The 21,957-nt window shown below is 48.8% G+C and overlaps 2 protein-coding genes across 11 annotated transcripts in view; both read right to left on the reverse strand.

Moving 5' to 3' along the window:
- The window catches only part of EYA3 (EYA transcriptional coactivator and phosphatase 3), a 42,179-nt gene extending 31,998 nt beyond the window's left edge, over nucleotides 1-10,181 (reverse strand). For 6 of the 8 annotated variants that reach the window (XM_058856747.1, XM_058856746.1, XM_058856744.1 and 3 more), the window contains exons 1-2: nucleotides 10,085-10,171; nucleotides 7,623-7,742 (exon numbers count right to left, since the gene is read on the reverse strand). The gene's annotated coding sequence lies outside the window, so the exon portion shown is untranslated. Of the gene's footprint in view, nucleotides 1-5,786; nucleotides 5,918-7,622; nucleotides 7,743-10,084 lie in introns of those variants that run through there. The other 2 variants (XM_058856739.1, XM_058856740.1) reach the window with 2 other exon arrangements.
- Nucleotides 10,182-11,830: 1,649 nt separating this feature from the next.
- PTAFR (platelet activating factor receptor) lies at nucleotides 11,831-21,866 on the reverse strand. 3 transcript variants are annotated; one of them, XM_058856749.1, is made up of 3 exons: nucleotides 21,732-21,866; nucleotides 17,729-17,915; nucleotides 11,831-15,517 (listed from the first exon to the last, which is right to left on the reverse strand). In XM_058856749.1, the coding sequence occupies exon 3, from the start codon at nucleotides 15,460-15,462 to the stop codon at nucleotides 14,395-14,397; it is 1,068 nt and encodes a 355-aa protein (XP_058712732.1). In that variant the 5' UTR covers nucleotides 15,463-15,517; nucleotides 17,729-17,915; nucleotides 21,732-21,866; the 3' UTR covers nucleotides 11,831-14,394. The 3 variants fall into 3 exon arrangements, with proteins under 3 accessions (XP_058712732.1, XP_058712734.1, XP_058712733.1); XM_058856751.1 differs by lacking the exons at nucleotides 17,729-17,915; nucleotides 21,732-21,866 and adding an exon at nucleotides 16,506-16,687; XM_058856750.1 differs by lacking the exons at nucleotides 17,729-17,915; nucleotides 21,732-21,866 and adding an exon at nucleotides 16,042-16,472.
- Between the last annotated feature and the right edge of the window lie 91 nt (nucleotides 21,867-21,957).

The following is a 21,957-nucleotide window of genomic DNA, read 5'->3' on the forward strand; positions in this document are numbered from 1 at the left end:
AGGGCCCCGAGTTCCCCCAGGTGCTGTTGGACACCTCCTCACCCAGCATGAGAGGTCTGAAACACCCAGAGCTTGGCTTTCCCAAAAAACAAACCCAGCATCTTGCACTTGCTCAGCCTGAACTGCCTCAGAGGAGCACACAGAGCCAGCAGCTCACCAGCAACAAAGATGATTTTTAAAAGCTGAAAATACACAAAACTGATTTTTTTTGTTGTTGTTGTTGGGGTTTTTCAGGGGATTTTTTTGGTTTGTGGTTGTTTTGGGGTTTTTTTGCACATCACATCTCAGCATTAGATTTTAACTTGTGTAAAACTCAACTGCACTTCAGGTAAGCTTATCACACATTATTACAGAATATTTTTAAACCCTAAGTGAACACAACAGAGGTATCAAAGAGTCTGTGGGCCACTGTTTGTGAATGAGAACAGTACAAAATGGAAGCAAGTGTGCAAGAAGCCCTTAAATGAGTTGCTGCATGAAACAAACATTCAGAAAAATGAGTCCATTGTTTTGCTTCTGGATACCAGCCAAGTACCACACTTTTTTCCTTTATGGGATGATTTTTATTAATTACCTGATGAAAACTATTCTGTAAGATGTGAATTAAACACCAGGTTTTATTTCATCTAGACTTGTTTTGAGTAACCATCCTGTTTAATTCCAACTTTCACAGAACACCAACAATGCAAAATATTAAGAATTGGGTTTGCATGTAACTTTATTTTGTTTGCTCAATTTAAGGAGCCACATTATCTAAACTTCAAACCAGAAGGCATCAGAGCAGAGGAATGGGCTGCAGAATCACTCTTAGCAGCTGTCTTCTGCTCTGCACAACACCTTGATGCCAGTAATTCACCATTAAAAGCCCTGGAAAGTGATCTCGTTTCTTGCACTAAATCCTGTTTTAAAAATCCTAAAATACAAAGTCCAGCTTAGTCAGACCTTCTCAAACTAGATACTCTGGATAGAATTTCTGAAAGCTGCCTGCTATGAGCAGCACCTGGACACACTGCTATTTACTTTCAGCTTCTGCTTTCAAGCCCATCTGCCTTGGCTTTGAATATAAAGTTTCATGCAAGAAACAGTTCTCCCAAGCTGCAAATAATTAACATCAGGATACTGTGATAAAACCAACACACAGTAATTATACTGATTAGAAAAAAAAAAGCTAATTGACTATGGTTTTATATTACTTTAAAACAGTCACTATTTCCCTAAGAACAAAGCTTTGATTGGGGAAAAGAAATTACATCTATTAAACAGAGTTGGAATAAAATCATAGGATCATTTATTTTGGAAAAGACCTCCAAGATCATTAGGTACTGCCAAGGCCACCACTAACCCATGTCCCCAACACGTGTCCCCTTGTCTTTTAAATCCCTCAAGGAATGGTGACACCTCCACCTCTGCCCTGGGCAGCCTGTGCCAGGGCTGGACAACCCGTTCAGGGAAGAAATTTTCCCTAAAATCCAATCTAAACCTTCCCTGGCACAGCCTGAGTCCATTTTCTCTTGTTCCCTGAGAGCAGAGAGTTGTGGAGAGCAAGAAGATCCTCCCAAGCCTCCTCTTCCCCAGGCTGAGCCACACCAGATTCTCCAGCTGCTCATCAGACTTGTGCTTCAGCCCCTTCCCCAGCTCTGTTCCCTCCTCTGCACACACTCCAGCCCTTCAATATCTGTGTTGTAGTGAGAGGCCCAAAACTGAACCCAAAAGAGGGGGACAATCATTTCCCTATTCCTGCTTGACACACCATTTTTCACACAGGCCAGGATGCCCTTGGCATTTTTGGCCACCTGTGCACATTCAGCAGCTGTCAACCAGCACCTCCAGGTCCTTTCCTGATGGGCCCCCTTCCAGCCACCTTCCTCCCAGCCTGGAGTGTTCCATGGGATTAGGATACACTCCATTCCCTTCTCCAGAACATTCATAAAGATATTAAGCAGGTCTGGTCCCAATACTGATGGGGAACTCCATCAGTGCCCGGCCCCAGGGATGTAGTTCCGTTCCCCTTCACTCTCTGGGCCCAGCCATCCAGTTTTAAACCCAGCAAACCCTGCCCAAGCCCTGAGCAGCCAGCTTCTCCAGGAGAATAGGTATCAAAAGGTTTACTAAGGTTCAGGTAGACACATCCACAGCCCTTCCCTTATCCACCATGCAAGTCACCTTGTTGTAGGAGGTCAGGTTGGTCAGGCAGGATCTGCCTCTCCTAAACACATGCTGGCTGGGACTGACCCCTGGATGTCCTGTACGTGCCACATGATGGCATGAAGATGGTCCTTTCTACAAACTTCTGTCCACTGAGGTCAGGCTGTAGTCCCCAGATCCATTTTCTGACCCTCCTTCTAGATGGAAGGTCAAGGAAGGTCAGCAAGCATTCAGTCAAGGGGGGGCCTTCCTGGTTAGCCAGGATGGCTGGGAAATGATGAAAAGAGACTCAGTGAGCACCTCTGCCAGCTCCTTCAGTGCCCTTGACTGGTTCCTTTCTGGCCCCAGAGACTTGTCTAAATGGTGTAGTATGTATTTATAGAAACATTTTTTATTGTCTTTTACGGCAATGGCTGTAATGTTTTGTACTAATTTTTTTGTATGAGTCACCTACGCAGTTATTTTCACTCCTCAGTTATTCAAGGACCACCAACCAACAACGAACAGCAAAAAAAAATACATGAATTAGGCAGCAGAATAGTACAGTCTTCCCTTATTTTCTGATGAGGTATTTCATGACCATGTGCCCCATGCTGCTGCATTACACACACACACAGGATTGAAGCATGCAGCCAAAGCAATCCAAGACATCACCCAAACTGGAGCAGAGCTTTTCCTCACAATGTTTTCACTCCGTGCCACTCACCACATGACAAACAGCTTCTGACAGAAAGGAGCAAAACTTGGCAGAGTGCAGCATGGCAGATCTACCCCCCTTTCTTTTTTTAGATTTAATTAAAATACCCAAATAAAAACAAAAGTAGAAGAGACACATACTGATATTACTATGTACTGCACAGCTGCTGAGTGCTTTTTATTCTGAAGATTTGACTTAAGTTCCAATCTTCAGGCAAAACGTGGTTTCAGTCATCCCCTGCACTGGCAATGGCCTGTACTCCTCCACATTAAGGTGGAAACAGGCATGTGGACATATTTTATTCTTCCCTGTATCTCAGCATTCCTATATCCAATCATGATAGTATTTCACCTGCCAAGCTGATGAAGTATTTCCAACTTATTATTCAACACAGGTAGATCAGTGTTCTGACTATACCAAGGCAGCACATCCAACCTGCTGCCCACTCCTACAGGATCTCTCCTGAGGATTTGGCCAAAACAGGAATTCCCTAAAGTTTTGAAGAACCTCCCATTTTGCTTCGAAAAGAGCTTGATTAAAGATCCCGGGAAATGACAGCATCAGTCTGGTTTACAGAATAAAACAGCCCCTTAAGGAACTGCCAGGAATTGAACAATTTTGTGTACTAAGCTTCATTTTTTTCTTCCTTCAGGCAGAACCAAAATCGTGGAAATTCTTCATGTAATTCTTGCATCATCACAGTGATGCAAACAAAATGAGTAAACTGGCACGTAAAATATTCCATCTGGTGAAAAATCAAAAAATGTTAAAGACACTTAAAAGAAAAGTACTCCCTGTAGCAGTGCAACCCTGCACAGAGACAGGAGCAAGCAGGAGGGGCTCAGTGAACTTTCCTCCTCCACCATGGAATGAAATACCTCACACAAGTCACTCGCTCTCAAGCAGAACTGGCAGTAGCACAATGCATGTTTTCCTTCCCATGACGTGCAGGAGTTCATTGATAACTGCCAAATCCAGGCTGCACATCCATGTCTGTGCCTGTTACCCCACAGCCTCCAAGCCAATGGGAATAGGAAACCTTACTGCAGTGTTTGAAAATCAGCTGAAGAAGGAAAAGGAAGTGTGATTTCCAACTTCACACTGTGCTGCCAACCCCTCTGCCCCAAGTGCTACTTTCTGATACTACTGACTCCTCAAACAGCTTCGCTCTCCAAAACAAGTCTTGAAAATGCCCTCTAAAATCCATCTTCAAGACACCAAGCTTTCTCTCATTAAATCCATCTCCGTTGTAAGCAGTTTTCTCCTAGTTTCTTTGTCCTGAAGCAGAGCTGAAAAAGGACTCAAGTTCATGAATGGAAGCTGGGCTACACACCAGCCTGCTGATTCCCTGTCTTGAGCAATCCAGCAGAGCTCACAGCAAACATTGATATTCCACTACTGGCTTTTCTCTTCCTCCATACACACTCACATGGCCCTAGCTACAACACACACAGCTATCTGGAAAATACTGTGACAATCAGAAGAATAAACCTTTGTGATGAGTGCTGCTGGAGGATTCCCTGCTCTTTCTCCATGCTCCTTCCCTTCCTTATCAACCAGGAAATTTCAATATCAAACACTGTAAAAGTTACAAAAAAGGCATTTTGTATGCCCTATTTCTGAAGGTATGGATGGTCATGACAAGCCTCCAAATGCTGTCCTGTAGGACTGAAAACTCATTTCCTTAAAATGGAAAAAAAAGTGAGAAATAAAATAAGAAATAAACACAGTGATAAAAGAACTGTAATCAAACATGGAAATACAAATCTAGTTTTCTCTTCAGCAATGCCTGTTCCATTGACAGGAAGCTCCCCATGATTTTTAGATCCTTGAAGGGCTATCAGTGTTCTGACTGTCTGCAGCTCACTCTACTTGACTGATGACACATGCTTGTTTTCCCAGTTCTTATGCAATGCTTTTTCAATTCGATTTTGAAACACAGCAGGGAAAATTTTAATGGGGAAAAGAACTGTTTTCACAAAAGGAAGATTTGGAAAGAACAACTTCATCCTCAAGAAAAACAACTCCCACTGAGCCCAAAAATCATGTGGCAACTCCTGCTAGACAGAGCCAACATGCATCACCCACAGGGCACAAGAACACAGAACTGCTGCTACCTTTCAGTAACAAAACCAGAGTACATGATGATTTACAGAAACATCAGCCAAGCAGAAAAATTGATTCCCTCCTCTCTTCCTGAGGATATCACTTGCAATGAGACTGGACAGATTTTCCCCTGAAGACCACACAGGGTGGGGTACCTGAAATCTCACAGCCCATATACATTTTTGTGTTTCTGGAAATCAATAAACAGGTCACAAACTTCTAGAGCTGTAGCCCTAGACAGAAAAAAAAGAAGATGTCATGATTTTAAAAACAAACTTCCCAACAGCAGGACACACTGCCTTTAATTCCTAAAAGCCACTTCTGACATATTCGAATAGATTAGGACATTTCCTGAACAAAAGACTGAACATTTTAAACTTCCCTCAGTAAGACAGCAAATCTGCATCAGATTAACCACAAAAAGGAATTACTGACATTATGCGGTTCTAAATTTCATTTTCAATAAAAGATTTGACTCATACATATCAAAAAGTCACATAGCCAGCACCAGAGGCTACCATGAAATGCACTTGTACTTCTATTAGAGAAACTCTTTTAGTACTCAACATTACCAGGAGAACTGAAGATGACAAAAGACAAAATAAACAGCCAGCTTACAGTTTGTTCAGAAGGCTGATCTGATCTGTACAGTGCTATGGAGGGACCTGAAAAGGCAATGTCTGATCATCAAGGACAGCTTTCCCAAGCACAAGAGCCCAGTCCACCCCAAGAGGCATGAAAATGAGCAAATGCAGAGGGAGGACAGTTTGGCTGGACAGACAACTTCTGACTAACCTCAAAAAGGAAGAATCTGGGAGGTCAAGCAAAGACCAGGTACCTGTGAGGACTTCACCAGAACTGCTGGAGTGTGGCTTCCAGGAGGAAATGAAGATCATGGAGATATCCTCATTGCTATAAATATATTTTCTTCAGACCTTGAGAATCAATCCCCAACTGGATAACAAACAAATCCCAGTAAAACCAGTGCCGTACGTCCTGGAGTGCGTGATGACCACAGAAAGAGCGCAAGAAGAATGTGGGCAGATTAATGACCTGGTCATTGCTTTACTAACAGTCTCTAATTAGCTGACCTGTGGCAGTGATAAGATTGTGCACTTTCAGCTGACACCAGAGCTGTCACATGATACAAACTCCTGCAGTGGCAATCAAAGCACATCTAACCCAACACTCTGCTAAGCTACAACCCATACAGTTTTATTTGACCATATACAGTTTTATTTGACAACAGGGACAGGTGAGGAGCAGAGCACAACTCACTTCCCCAGCTCCTGGGGCTTGGCAGCTCCTGTGGCACTGGAAGAGTGAGGAACAGGACTGAAGTCTGCACAGAACCAGGGGCTGACACACATCTTCAGGCTGAATGACAGCCGAGGGAACTTTTTTCTTCTTGCTCACCATGTGTACCAGGTAACCTTTGTGAAAGAAGAGCCCACAGCACTTTCTGCTAAATTTTAGTTCTAAAATCTGTCAGTATCAAGACCTTACCCTAAGGGCTGTCATCTCTGACTTAGGCCTAGTCTGCCAAAATCCAGAAACATCAACAGAGCAGGACACCTGACATGTGAGGTATTACTGGATAGAAGGGGAACAAAATTAAGTAGAGTAAGAAGAATTAAATCTCATGAGTCTTTGTAGATCCTCAGAATACCAGCCAAGCTAATGAAGAATAGAAGTGCCTCTGTTAACTCTGAATCACATCTTCTAGAAAGGCCAGCTCTCCTTCCTACACCCCAAAAGTTCTGGATGGACACGAAATGAGGATTTAAAGTACACAGAATAATCAAGGCAACAGCTTCTGAAATTCCAAGAGCTATTATAGAGGGGGAGAACAAAGCACCAGATATGTTCTGTAAATGGGACCAGACTTGCATGAACTTCAAAGTCCTGAACCAACAGTGTTGTTTTCCCCCACAGGTAGATAAGAACAACTATGCCTTTACCAAAAAGCCAGCATGAGGAAATCTGAAGTACAGAAAACAAGTATCACTGTTTTTTCTACTCAAAACACGTCCATGTGATTTTGAAAACAGCTGCTACATTCTTTTCTGTTCTGAGTAATTAATAATCACCTTTTCCTGAATATTCATTTTTCTACCCTGACCATCTTAAGTCGGTAATATTTAAGCAAGAATTTCTTAAGCTCTCTCAAAAAGTAACAGGGAAAAAAAGGTGTCACAGAAAAGACAATAGTATGGGGCTGACTTGTAAAATCCCAGAATAATAGTGCATTCTGTATAGAAGTAGGAACCATCACCCAAGGTTTAGAGCTGCCACACGCTTCATATGATGTTCCAGCTGGTGACTCTCAAGACCTGTCAGTATTCAAACACAACCAACAAACATTTCAAGACACGGCAGGAAGCTCCTGGGATGTAAGAATAGTGTTCTGCTCAAGTCTTAACTCAGGAGAGACCCATCTGCTGCAGAACTAAACTGTTCCATCACCTCTGAAATTAGGCTAGACATATGCTTAACCCCAAATAAAGGTCTGTTTATGAGATGGAAGGAGTCCCCAGTCAGCTCCATCACAACATTATATTATTTTTCTAAATATAAGGCTTGTTTTTAGTTAGCTTGTTCAGTTACAGGACTGATGGGTGATAACCTGGAAAAGACAGGGCAGTGATTGGTGTGAATCACAATGGCACCATACCCTGAAGAGGCTGCTGTGCCCTGCTGTGTCACAGCACTCTCCTAAACACCACGTTGGGTAAGGCATCAGGAGGAGATCCGAGCCCTTGCAACATCACCTTCACTGAGGCTCTGGAGGCAGCTGCAAGAAGAAAGAAAGGATTTGAAGTTACTCCCTCAGGTACTGGAGTTCCTTCAGTCATGGCATCTGCACAAATCATCCCAGAATCACTGCTAGAGAGGGGACACCAGAGAATACTGCTAAAGGGATGCTGGCTTACAAACAAACAAAAAATCTACACAAATTAGGATGAAATAAAGAAAATAAATTAAGAGTAAGAAAAGGCAAGAAAAGGCTGAAAAATATCTTCCTCAATATATAACCAACCACTGAGTGCCACTGGTCATGGTATAGGGGCAAAAAACACTCCCAAGTTCCTGTAAGAAGAAGATGTCTGGAGGTGGGTGGTCTGTAGACACTGCTTGGTGCAAGAATATATATAAAATACCAGTTGTTAAGTCCTGACACAATTCCATTTCAGGCTCAAAAGTTTCCACACCTCTCCATCCTGGCAGTTCCTTTTCCAGTCACTGGGTTTTGCAGACCCAGTAAAAGTTTTATCAAACATCTGTTTTTCTAAGAGCAGATTTCAGGGAAGAAGAGCAGAGACTTGCCAAGAGGGGAAAAAAATAACCCAAATTCTGCTGAGAGTACAGGCATGGAGCTACTCAGATCCCAGTGACAAATTATCTGCTTTATGCCTTGAGTACCATGGCTTGCACACAGGAACACACTACTTGCCTGATTTTCAGTTCAATTAAAGTATTTCAGTATATTTTATCTAGTTTTATCTTTAGCCATCTATAACCACCTTTTGGTACACAGAAGTTACGTGTTAGAACTTAGTTAATCTACTGTAGAGGGGCTCCAACTCATTCACACAACACATGGAAACCCATTTAGTGTCCTCTGATATATTCAATTTAAAATTCATTCAACATCTGGATATTTCTGGGGCAAAGTTTTGAGAAGTTACAAATACTTCCAAAGTCACCAATTACTTGGGCTATTGCATACATCTGTAACAGGATTTCAAATTACTTGAAAAGCAAACATTTTTCGATCTGATGTGGTGCACAGCCCAACAAATGCACGGTTCCCCAGGTGCCATAGCTGCTGCTGAGGTTGAGGGAAGAGCTGAGGGGGAGACAAAAGCTGCAGGCAAACACTTCAGGAATTGCAGCAGCTTGGAAACTGCGGGACCTGAAGCTCAGCAACCTTTCAAACACAGCAGGGAGAATGTACCAGCAGATCACTGCTTGTGTGGCAAAAGCTGGACAGCAGAACTCCACAGGTAAGAGGGATCGCACCATGAGGTGACAAGGAAAATCCCTCAAACACAGTAGACTCAGCCCAACAAGCCTGTAGGCTTGCAAGCTGAGAAAACCACTATGTTCATGCATTTTTAAAGGTAACTTCTTATGAAACCACTGACTTGAGGCACATGAATTGTGATTCTCAACTAAACATACATTATTCACCTTCCGGAGTTCAAGATAACCCACAACAGACAAAACTGAAGAAAACCAAACAAGCGGCAGATAAGATTTATATGATTATCATTATCTTAATCAGTATGTTGACTGTTAATTACCAGTAGAAGGTTACAACAGTACAGATTAAGTGTACCACAGAAGCAGAGCTAGCTCCATTCTGAAAGCAAACTCCACCACGACTCTTTGTTCGATGTACCATCAGAATGGCTATAGCTATGCTCCATCAAGGAACAGCTCTTGTCTGGAAACCATTCAGCCACACCATTGCAGCACAGCAAACAAGGCGTTCTGTGCTGGAGCTGTACATAAAGCTCCAGCAATTCTGCACAGCATTCCCAGAACCAGGAACATCCAGCAGAGCCGATCTGCATCCAACCTCGCTTGTGAGGCCCAAACCCAGCCCAAACATCCTATTAAACTGCACAAGCTCCAGAACAAGCAGCTAAACCCACCCAAGAGCGATGCAGGTGTGCTGAACTGTGCCCTGGGGAACAGCCTGCGCTCGGCCCGGGAGCCGCGGTCCCTCCCGCAGCCATCTACCGAGCCCTGGGCAAGTCGCGGGCCCGGCTCTGAATCCAGGCTCTCTCCGGCCGCTCCTCACCGCCTGGGCGAGCCCGGGCAGCCGGGCAGTGCCCCCTTTCCCCTCCTGCCTTTCTCTCAGCTCTCCGCGCCCCAGCAGCGGCGAAGAAGCCGGAGCAGCCGGGCACACCCCGCGGGGCTCGGCGGCGGCGAGACAAGGTCCAGCCCCGCGCCAGCGGTCCTGCCGCGGCCCCTCGGGCCCTCGCTCCGGCGGAGGCAGGGACAGGAGCACACGCTGAGCACACGCGTCGGCCTCGCCGCTCCGGCCCGCCGGTCCCAGCCCGAGCCTGCGAACAGCACCTCGGGCTGCGGGAGTGCTCCGTGCGCAGGGCCCGAGCAGGTTCTTACCTAGAGGCGGCTCCGGAGCCGGGCCCGGGGCCCGCAGCGGACATGGCAGCGGCGCCCGCGCTCCCCGCCCGCCGCCGGAACACAGCGCGGCGCCGGCAGTGGCGTCACTGCCCGCCCGGCCCGGGGCGGGGTGAGGGCTGGGGACTGAGGGCTCGGGACTGGCGCCGTGCGGAGCCGCCGCTGAGGGTCTGTGCTGTATGGCCCGGTTCCCGAGGCTGAGGGTCTGCGCTGTGTGGCCCGGTTCCCGGGACTGTGGGTCCGGGCTGTATGGCCCGGTTCCCGGGGCTGAGGGTCTGCGCTGTGTGGCCCGGTTCCCGGGGCTGAGGGTCTCCGCTGTGTGGCCCGGTTCCCGGGACTGAGGGTCCGGGCTGTGTGGCCCGGTTCCCGGGACTGAGGGTCCGGGCTGTGTGACCCGGTTCCCGAGGCTGAGGGTCCGGGCTGTGTGACCCGGTTCCCGAGGCTGAGGGTCTGGGCTGTGTGGCCCGGTTCCCGAGGCTGAGGGTCTGGGCTGTGTGACCCGGTTCCCGAGGCTGAGGGTCCGGGCTGTGTGGCCCGGTTCCCGAGGCTGAGGGTCCGGGCTGTGTGGCCCGGTTCCCGAGGCTGAGGGTCTGCGCTGTGTGACCCGGTTCCCGAGGCTGAGGGCCCAGGCCCGGGGCCGGTGCCGGTGCCGTGCGGAGCTGCTTTGGCGGGTCTGGGCCGTGTGCCCCGGTTCACAGCCACTGTCGCTCACTGTCCCAAAGGGTGTTTAAACAGAGCGGGGCCCGGCCAGCCCGGCTGGCTGCCCCCAAAGCCGCTTCATCACCGCTCTCCTCAGCCGGGCCGGGGAGAGAAAACACAACGAAAGGCTGGTGAGGCGAGAGCAGGGCAGGAGAGATCTCTCACCCAGCACCGGTACAGCAGACATGAGCATGAGCCGGCTGGGAGATGTTTAATTTATTGCGAGAGAAATCAGAGTAGGGTAATGAGAAATCCACTTCTCAATCGCCCATCCCTCCGGGCTTGTCGGACTCGGCTGTGTTCCCGATTCGGTCCCTCCTTCCCCGAACATTGCAGGGAGCGAGGAATGGGGATCACACGCTCTCTCCCTCCCTCAAGGGATGGACTCCTCAGAATTTTCCCCGCTCCACCGTGGGGTATTTCCCACGGGATCAGTCTTCCAGGAGCAGGCAGCTCCACTGCGGGTCAACCTGCTCCAGCCTGCTCTTCTCTCTCAGGGGCCCGTGGGTCCTGCCGGGACCCTGCTCCAGCACGGGCTGCCCAAGAGGCCGCAGCTTCTCGGGCACGGCCCTGCTCCGGCCTGGGCTCCTCCAGGGGCTGCAGGGGAATCTCAGCCCCAGCAGCACCTGGAGCAGGTCCTGCCCGCTTTCCCCACCGAGGCTGGGCTCTGCAGGGCTGTGTCTCACATACTCTCACTCTTCTTTGGCTGCAAATTCCTCCTATGCAATAACAGTTTTTCCTTTCTTATTATGTTATCCCAAAGGTGCTGCCACCATCACTGATGGGCTGGGGTGTGCCCTGGAGCAGAATGGCTTTGGCTTCCTTGGACACAGGGAAAACTTCCAACAGCTTCCCACAGAAGCCATCCCTGCACCCCTCCCCACCTCCTCCAGAACCACATCCTAGCCCTGCAAAAACAGTACATTAAAATGGTTTGTCACATCACAGCCACACAATTGGTCTGTATAAATTTCCCATATGCAGGTCAGAGAGTTCAGGGGGTTTTGTCTGGCTCTAGCAGATTTTTCAAAAGTTGTTTCCTATCTGAAATTATTTCTTCCCCTTCACTCTTAGCAGGTAGAACCTTGCTGAGCCTTTAATTTCACCCCTCCCAAGGGTTCACATGATGGGTTTTTTTTAAAAAAAGATGCATTGAAGCTGTTCCAGTGTAGTACCAAGGTTTTTCCTTCAGATATAAATACAGAAAGATGAGAAGGTGGGAAAAGTTAAAAGGCAAAACACTTGGGGAACACATTTGACTTAAAAGAACTTTTGAGGATCCATTTCATTGCAGGGTAAAGCAGAGTAATGCAATACTGTGGTAAGAACAAGAAAGTATTTCCAGGAACAGAAAGTAGCAGCTTAGCCTGGTTTTTAGAAATGCATTTTTACTGATTAATTAGCGTAACATCTCCTGAAGTAGCCCTGGGGCTTTTCCCTCTGCTTATCCTTTTCCTCTGATGCAAGTTTATGTTTGTTCCCTGAGCCCACAGTGCTTGCTGTGGAATAAGGCCTGTTATGTACCCATGGAAAAGAGCTAAACTGTAAACTTTTGCAAGCTTTCCAAGAATCAGTAGAAGATCATGAATCTGCCAGTTTTCCATGTAAAAATCCTTTCCATTTCCTCCAAGAGTTGCCAAACTCCATCTATCAGGGCTTTAGGGTCTGTGAGCTCTGCTATTGCTGGGAGCCAAGGGGGGAAAGCAGGACCCCCCCTGCCAGCTGTGAGAGCTCCTCATCCAGAATATGCCCACAGAACAATGCAGAAACAAAAGCAGATTCCTCCAACAAGCCAGATTTAGGCTTTTAAATTACAGAAACTGCTCCCTTCCTGCGTGCTGTGGCTCTGCAGATTCAGGGCGCATCTTTGAACATGTCTGAGGAGCATGAGGTACTGACAAGTGTTTGTTGTGGGTGGCCTTTTGTGGAGCAGAGCCCAGGAGTAGGAGGGAAATACATTCTTATTGTGATCAGACTCTTTCCTCTGGCACTGGGCCTGGACAGCAGGGCTGGCCCTGGCAAAGGCCTTACAAAAATAAACATCTTAGTTCTTTTCCTCACTGGCACAAATAAGGACAAAAAGCTGCCTGAGGAGCTCCAGAGGATACTGAAGGACCTGTATCAGGTCAAGCAGGCAAAGCAGTACAAATATTGGTCCTGTCTTTGGGAAGATTTGAGTTTATCTCTCCTGTTCTTCGGCAGGTGTGGAAAGGCTACTACCCTGTACATGAATAATTGGTGTCACAGGTCAGCTACACTGTTCCTGTCATCAACAGACTAGGTCTTTTAGAGAACCAACAACTGTTGTGAAAACCAGTAAGTTCCCTTCCCTGCCCAATTTCCTGTGCTAGATTGAGCAATTTGGGTCACAGAAGGAACCCCAAGTGTCTCATGACTGGTAACAGAACTCAGCACTCATGGAAAACCACTTTTCTCTGGGTCCCAGTGGACTGCATCCGGCCCTGGGTCAGTGGCCTCCAGTGCTGTTGGAGTGTGTGAATTTTTATTTGTCTGTCAAGTGTCCTGACCTAACACTTCACTTGCTGTAGATCAAGAACTAGTCAGCTTCAATTATTTGCAGCAGAACTGGAAAGGCTGGAGGAAGGAATAATGTAATGGCTATACCCTAATTCAAATAAATAAGTACAAAGATACAGAAGCATTTTAAGCTTTTTTTTTTTCCTTTATCATAATGCCCGTGCTGACAGTAGCCTTCTGTTATCTGGAGCCTCCTGAGCAAGACTGGCTGTCTGTCAGAAATTTCTAAATTGAGTGCATGAGGCCACTGGCTGGCCAGTTCTGCCCTCACACAGGAAGCCAGGGCAGACCATGGTGTCCTTTGGCCATAATGCTGATCTGGTGGAGGGAGGGGGGAGGTGTGCTGAGGCACTGCTAATTTCTCTTCCCTTCCTTCCCTGCTTTACTGACTCAGGATCTGGAAGCAAAGATTCATAATAGCTTCTCCCAGACATCTATCAAGTTTAGACCCCAGCAGACCACGTGAGTCACTAAGAAGGGATGAAGGGATTGGAGGTGCAGATATTTGACAGCAGTTGAGGAATTCTGGGGACTACATCCCTTACAGCCACTCAAGAGCTTCATCAGCTCAGACTCTCTTCACAGGATCATGTAAGCTGCTTAGAAAAGCCACACAATGATACTCAAGGCTCAATCTGTTCTTCCAGGTCTTTTAGAAGTCCCTTACAGCTCTAATACTGGATCCACTGCGAGAGCTGGGCAGGCAGAGGAGCAGGGATGGTGCTACCTGGACTGGCTCAATGGGTAATTTTGGTGCACTCAGCTTCTAGCTGCTCACTGCAGAGGCTCAGTGACACGCTTCTTTCACGTTAAAACAGTCATCTGAGCTGTTCTCAGTGCCCATGAGAACACCAGCCTGGATAGAAGGAGTTTTGCTACCAGATTATTGCAGGTTCCAGTTCTGCCTGTTGCATGTGACAGAAGAAATGAACATCCATTCTTCTGTCTAATGGGAAGCAGAAAATGTAAAATCCTGGTCCTCTGTTGTGTCAACAACTCAAGATGAGCAAATAATTCACACCTCTCCATGTGCAATCAGAACATACAGAGTGGTCCTAACCGATCCTAATGGCATCCTCTTGGTGAATGGTGCACTCAATCACCGTGTCTGTTGTTTGCCTGGAGCATTTGCGACTCCCTTTCAAGCTTCTCAGGTTTTCTGAAAGATGCTTCTGGAACTTCTTGGTGAGGAAGCAGTAGATGATCGGGTCCAACACACAGTTCGTACTCAAGAGGCACAAAGTCACCTGGTGAGCATCGTTGAGCTGTTGGCGCAGCTGACAGTTTTCCTTCTTCCACTGCTCCAGAACAGTCAGAGTCCAGGGCAGGTGCACGATGTGATGGGGCACAAAGCTAATGATGAACACAGCCAGCACTGTGCACACCATCCAGAGGGCCCTTTGCTTGACGTGGGCGCTCTTCCGTGGATGCACTGACTTGGAGAACAAGGTCCTGATAATGACAATGTTCCAACCTAGTATTAAAAGGAAAATTATATAGAAGAGAATGCAGATGATGACATGAATGGCGAGAACAGCTGAAACACCACTCGAGGAGTCATAGCGCTCAAAGCACCGTGTGAAATTCCTGGAGTTAACCTGTTCCTGATTAGTATTATCGTCAAAAAGGTAATACAAAGAGCTGCCCACTATTAGGATCCAGATAGCTGCTGATAGGTAGATTCCTCTTCTCTGGGTGGTCAGCTGAGCAGCTTTAATAGGATTAGTCACAGCTTGGTAACGGTTGTATGTGATGACCATTAGAAAAGCAACAGAAGAGTAGGTATTAACAAAAAATAAACAGCCAGTCACATTACAAAGGAACTCAGGCATGATCCAGTCTCCATGGTGGTGGTAGTAAACAATCCACATTGGCATCGTAACTAAGAAGAGCAAGTCAGCTACTGTTAGGTTCACCATGAATATCTTGATTTCATTGAATTTCTTGGTGGGGTAAATACGGCTGAAAATCCAGAGAACATAGCAGTTGGCAACAAAGCCCAGAATGAAGATAATGCTGTAGAAAATAGTGAAGAGGTTGTAGCGAAACTCAGAGTCTATGTGGCATGAAATGTAGGAATCAGCACTGCCTTCTGCACCTCCTTTGCCCTTTCCAGACATCATGGTATTGAGTGGGCACGTCTGAAGCACAGTTTCCTGCCACAGCTTTTCTTCTTACCTAGAAACAGACAGCAGAAATCAAGCTGATGGATTGGCACCATTGCTAAGCCAAACCCCACCTTTCATTGTCAGTTATCTATGACCATAGGAGTTCTGCTGATGCCTTGGTTCCACTTAGACACCTGCCCTGTCTCCTTGGTCCATAATCTGTTACTCTGCCCTGTCTCAAGCTTCTTAATCTTTTACTAGACTAGGAGTGTTTTCTATGACTCGTCCTGTCCCTGCATCTGGTTCTCCTTTCTTCACCTGCCACCTCCCCCCTGCCTCTGTGGGCTGAGTCCCATCCTGGGTGCCCTTGTACTGTTGTTCCTCATTTACACATTTGCACGTTGGCAATTTTCCTCTGCAAATGGGGAAGTCAGCTGGAGCTGGAGCTTCCTCTCCCTTTTTTCCGCAGAATTGCAACTATCAGTACTGCTCTCCAGCTGTGAAAGAGGAAGGCAGCAGTCATCTTCCTGAGAGTCCTGTCCTTCCTCACCCCTCTCAGGTCCCCTAAGGACACGACAGTGACAAGATTTGGACCTTCCCAGGCAGCTGCATGCTGGGCAGTGCTGAGTTCCAAGTGCCCTGAGGCTCAATCTTCCAGCCACAGTCCGTGCAGAATGCACACACAGTCCCAGCAGTGCTGGGAGTTGGCCCCAGGTGACATGTGTACTTCTCCTCACTCACCTTCATCTTCATCACCTTCAGTCACAGGGAGTGTAATGTTTGATGCACTAGTCTGACATTAGAATAAGGAATAAAAACCCAAAAAGTCCTAATTACCAAAGATCATTTGAGAACTTTGGGGTTTTTTCCAAATCTGCATCATAAACTCACACTGCTGTGACTATCTGCAACACCAGCAAATAGTTCTGGTGCTTAGGGCTGGGATCTTTGCAATTAAAGGTGATCTATTCCTGTGGCAGCAGAGCTGAGTATACCAAGAGTGGGGGGGATAAAACCAGGTAATGCATCTCTGGCAGGATTCATGAGGAATCCAATACCTGGGCACAGCTGTTGTTCACAGTCCCTTCAGATGGTGCCCCAGGGCACTGTCCACCCACACCTCCATTTCTGGTTCTGCACAGCAGGATGGTGGCCACCAAACTTTGCCCAGGAGCTCTGGTGAACTTTACTGTCTGCAGACTGCCAGGTTTAGCAGATGTTGTGGAAGGGAGAGTGAACATGCAGGTCCCCTCCATGGCAGAGACTGCACAGGTGGGCTTGAGCCACAGGGCTGTGCTCTGAAATGGAGAGGTGGGTGTGAGAACATGCTCTGTGGCTGCTTCCAGTCTGCTGAAATCTCTGGCAAAGAGATTTCAAGGTGGTCTGTGGGACATGGCAGTGCCATCTCCTGGCCCCAGCTCCTCCTGGTAGAGCTCATCTATCTTTGCATTAGGAGGAGTGCTGTGCCAATGCCAGGGTCCTGCAGGGAATCCCGAGAGAGGTGTCCTTTCCTTCTCGTGAGCCAAGTGAGATGCTCTGCTGAGCACAGCTAGAGAGGAACATAACACCATTCCCCACAATGGGAACAATGCCCAATTCCCTCTTCATCCTGAGGAACCCAGGCTCATGTCTCCATGTGCTTGAATGCCCTGAGCCCTGGGCTCAGAGCGCTCTGCAGGGGCTCCTCAGCCTGTCCTGCTGAGGCAGTTCCCCTTTCTCTGCAGCCTGTTCGTGCTGCCTGTGCCAGCAGAAAGGCAAGCAGGCACCACAGGGAGGGTATGGGTGGCTGTGGGTCCTGTTCTCTGCTGCAGTAGCCTGTGCCACCTGGCCAAACCTCCTGAGACCTCCAGCCCAAGCCACTGCCTTTCCACAGTCCCCCAGGCAGGAATCCCAGGTGGTTTGTACCCTCAGCTTCGCTGGATGCAGGGCTGAAGGTAGAAGTAACCAACATGGACAGAGCACCTGCTGATCCTGCTCCCGGTCCACAGGCTCTGCCATGTGCCCTCCCAGGCAGGATTTACTGGCTTACCGAGACAAGCAAGCTCTGCCATCAGCAAGTGTATATTCCAAGAGGAATATATTTGTTTTAAGAAGAATAAGGAATTTAAGGAATAAAATTTGTTTTATAAGCAAATATCCAGAGATTTCTTCCGAAGAGCAAGCTACACTGCGCTGACAAAGAGCTCTCCAAGGAGTGCAAATGGAGAAGCATTGCAGCTGATGGGTCTGTGACTGCCCTGTCAGTAGTGACACAAATATACAAAGAATATTTTCTACTTACCGGAGTAGAAAAAATTCAGCACAATATGTCCATCTTCAGCTTTAGTAACGGTGGGGGTTTCACTGAGGATGCTTGGTTGTCTCCCAGATGTTATTTTCCCGTCCCTGAGGCTGGACAGTCTCCACACTGGCAGCTCTTAAGAATAGGGCACCAGAATGGAAGCAACTGTGGCATGACTGCAGAGTCACTAGAAGAGAGGAAATGTGTGACATCACCAAAGGAAATGAGAAATAAAATAAGCTGTGGAGGAAAGACAGCCACAGCAAAGGTCTGGAAAGTCCTTAAGGCTTTTTCCTCAGAGTATCTCTGCTTCTGATCATCCTGAAAGAGGGCAAGATTGGGATTTTCCTCTAAAGGCAGAATAGAAATTCACTCTGTGTCCCCAGTTAGATTTGGGATTAGACAACTTTTTGAGCATCTTCCTCCCAAACAGATGAATGGCAGCCACTTAATAACTTCCAGGAAAGGAAGAGATAGGAAACTCATATATGAACAGACTCATTTCCTAGTAGTCTCCTTCAGACTTGTGTTGGAACTAATTCAGGGATTCCACCATCCCAAGTCTCCCTTTATCTCAGGGATATCAGCAGACAGAGATAGCAGGGCAGATTGTTACCTGTCCCATACACCATCACATTATGGCCACTGTTACCTGTGGCAGCCTGAAGCTTGTTCAGCATGGTGATGCTGGTGGTGGGGTGCTCAGAGCCACCACTGACAAGCAAAGCTGCACACTCATCTCAGCCCAGCTGTAAACCCCAGGCTGTCCCCCCATGGCGATGATCAACCTGCCCTCCATGCCTTCCTCTGTCCTTACATCTGCATGCAGCACAGATGTGAGCTTAGAGCAGAAACCTCACCTGACACACCTACAGCAACCAGAGCCCTGAGTCTGGTGTTTGGGCTCACAGCTGACAGAGGGGCCAAGGTGGACAGCAGCAGTGCTGCTCTGTGCTGCCTTTGGCTCACCTGGTCTCAGGAGTCCCAAGGTTTTGGGCTGCACAGTAGCAGGCTGCCATGCCAGAACCCACCCACTGTCTGTGCCAGTGCCTGGATGTCTCCAGCCAGGGGCAGGCAAAGCCCCAGCACCAGCCTGGGCTTCTTTGCCTGGATTGGCTCCTCCCTGTCCCTTCTCCAGAGGGTGCAGGTGACCTTTCCCAGGGCCACTACAGAGGGAAACACCTGGTGTGCACTTCAGCACAGTGCTCTGAAGGTGTAATCCAGGTGCCAGGCAGCCCCCAGGATCCCTAGGTGAGCTCCAGCCAAGCTGGAGATGTGCAAGTGCTCTCCAAGCTGCAGGACAATCCATATCCTGCTGCCCTGAGCCCTGTTCAGGGAGAGCTCCAAGACAACCTGAAGTCCATGGACACCACAGCTGGCACCACAGCACAGGGTGGCCCAGGTATTTGGAAGAACCCTGAGCAGAGTGGAACCCCTGCAATGTGAGGGAGCCCCATAGAATGGCACCACATGGGATGGAAGCCTTGGCAGGGTGGGCTGCATTGGGGGTTGGCATGAGGAGCAAGGGACAGCCAAGCTCTGTCTGTCCAGCCACATGAGGGTGAGCTGAGGCTCCTGCAGTGACGCTCCAGAGCTGTGCTGGGATGGAAGCCGCCACTTCCCTCTGCCGCCAGACATCCTCCCTCCTTTCCCCTTCCCATCAGCTGCTGTAAGGATGAAGGAACCTGACCCTTCATGGATGAGACAGAGCCCCAGCTCTGCCCTTTAGGCTGCTCCTGGGGGTTTAAACCTCAAACCAAACAAGAGTGTGCTATGGAGGTTGGCTGACAGCCAGTCCAAGTCTCTGGGGAGAGCAGCCAGCAATGTCAGGGGCAAGGGGAGTGCTCCAAGGGGATGTAGCAACACTTAACAAATCTTGGCTTGCTGTCCTGCCACAACCCAGCCGTTAGAGGAAATGAAAGCCCAGGGGGTTTTGGGCTGAGGAGGAAGCTTCAGAAGTCTTCATCCTTCCTCTGCTCAGCCCTGCAGCTTGGCCATTCTGCATCAGCAGGTCCCTTTGCCCCCATACAGTTCCCACAGGCAGCTCCTCCCTTTTACTCCCTTCCCACCTGGGAACCCCTTTCCTTCTCTCCTGACCCTGCTGCCGATTTCTGAGCATGTAACTGACTCCAATATTAAGATGGATTTTGCCAGTGGAGGCTGGGCTTCTTCAGCACTCCTGGCAGTCTGACTGTCCTGTGCTAGACACTATTTCCTTCTCTTCCTGCCCAGGGAATGCACACACCGGCTGTCACTGACAGCTTTGCAAGGCTAAGTTGAGAAAAAAACAGTCTTGAATATGCCTATGAATATCATCAGGCTAACTTGCAACCTAATAAAAAATAAACTTCTTTTACTCTGATTCGCATAGATGCTGTTAAGGAGCGCTGATAGTCCTTCATGTTGTACGTGCTGGATCCCAGAGCAGCTGTTCCAAATTCCTCTCTGGGGATAATCCCTCACAGGCTGACTGGTGGGCAGTGGCTGTTGCCCATGGGTCTGGCACCCAGCAGCATTCTCGTGGCAGCACATGCTGCCATGGCAGATGCCCAGTGCCTCCTGTAAGCCCCACCTGCCTCTGGCACATGTCCTTGTGGTCGTTTCCTTCTTAGAGGCAGCCTGCTAGGAACACGCTCGCTTTGGATAACCACATGTAAATTTTGGAGGGATCAGAAACCAGTTGTTTCATAAGCAAATATCCAGAGATTTCTCCCCAAGAGCAAGCTACACTGTGTTGACAAAGAGCTCTCCAAGGAGGAGCAGCTTTGCAGCTGGTGGGTCTTTGACTGCCCTGTCAGTAGCAAACAAGGACAAGATGAAATACCAACATGCAGCTTGTGACAGCACCAGCCACTGGCACACACATGAGCTTGGTCCCTGCCGATTCCAGTCCCCAGGACACATTCTTGAGTGCCAGGATGAGTCTTTGAAAAACCATGACATTCTTTTGGAGCTGCAGCACACGCTCAGCTGGTGCTGAGTGTTACTGTCTGTGAGTTCCCACTACCCACGTAACACTGCGCAGAATTTTCTTTTGCTGTGTTGCAGGAAAGAAACACTACATAAACTCACCTTCCCCACTCCTGAGCACTTCAGAGCCGAGCACAGCGTGTCCCCACCTCATTACCAACCCTGCAGGAATGTGCCCCATAGCTGGGCTTGCTCAGCAGGAAAACACACCAAGCCATTGGCCAGAAGCCACTCCTGGGACAGTGGCAGCAGCAGTCCCTGGGTACCCTCTGACAGCTGTCAAGGCTTCTGCTGCTGGCTGTGCCACAGGGAGTGACAGACTGGCAGAGAATGTCACTGCTGGTAGCTGGACAGCTGGACAGGGTTAGTGGGTGAGGCAGGGAACAGGGCAGCCTCCAGCTGGTTTTGGTTCCCAAGCCCAGCCCTGCTGCACTGGGCAGAGGAGTGAGTTCACGGGCCACCGTGTCAGGATTTGTGATCAACACCCCCAGGCTGTCACAGCTCTGCTGGAGGCAAAAGCCACATCCTGCCTGAGCTGCCACAGCTGGACAGTGCTCCTGCTGCTCCCAACTGCAGCGAGACACCTCCTGCCACAGCTGCCTGCCCAGCCAGGGGCTGTACATGAGTGGCATGAGGACCTGGCCTCCTTGAGAGGCTCCAAGCACTCCCTCCTCTTCCTCGCAGGAGTAAGGTCCAGGCAGGGCCCCTCACCTTGCTTCACAGCATCCAAGCAAAGCCAGGGTCGTTGTCACTCAGGGGTGGAATGGGAGCTGGGTGAGAGCAGCCCCCTCCCCACAGCCCCAAAGGCACCAGCAGCACCCGCCTGACTCAGCTGTCACCATGCACATCACCTCACCCCTGCTGGCTTGGCATGCGGAACAAGGAGTGTCTTCCCACACCCATGCTGGGAGGATGTCTCGGAAGCCCTTGGCCCTGTCAGAGATGCTGTGGCTCAGACCCAGCCCATGGCCTGAGTTACCCAGACATAGAAGGAGCTTGTGGAGAGCAAGCAGAAGGGAAAGGAACATCTTACCTTGGGGTCACCGAGCACCTGCTCCAGCTCAGTCACAGACCCCAGCCCACCAGGTCTGTGCTGCAAGTGGAGACACCAGCAGGGCTGAGCTGTGTGTGTGCTCCTGCCTGGGAAGAGGCTCTGACAGGAAAGAGGGCGTCGTGCTGACTCCCAGGTGAGTGACTCACTTCCCTCTTGGCACTTGTGACATGCTTAGCCGTGCCCTGGCTGCACCCTGGAGCTTGAC

The sequence above is a fragment of the Poecile atricapillus genome, chromosome 24 (genome assembly GCF_030490865.1).
Source record: "Poecile atricapillus isolate bPoeAtr1 chromosome 24, bPoeAtr1.hap1, whole genome shotgun sequence".
NCBI lineage: Eukaryota > Metazoa > Chordata > Aves > Passeriformes > Paridae > Poecile > Poecile atricapillus.

What these genes read in the sequence shown, in the direction of transcription:
- PTAFR (XM_058856749.1), bottom strand. Translation starts at nt 15,462, where the DNA reads ATGATGTCTGGAAAGGGCAAAGGAGGTGCAGAAGGCAGTGCTGATTCC.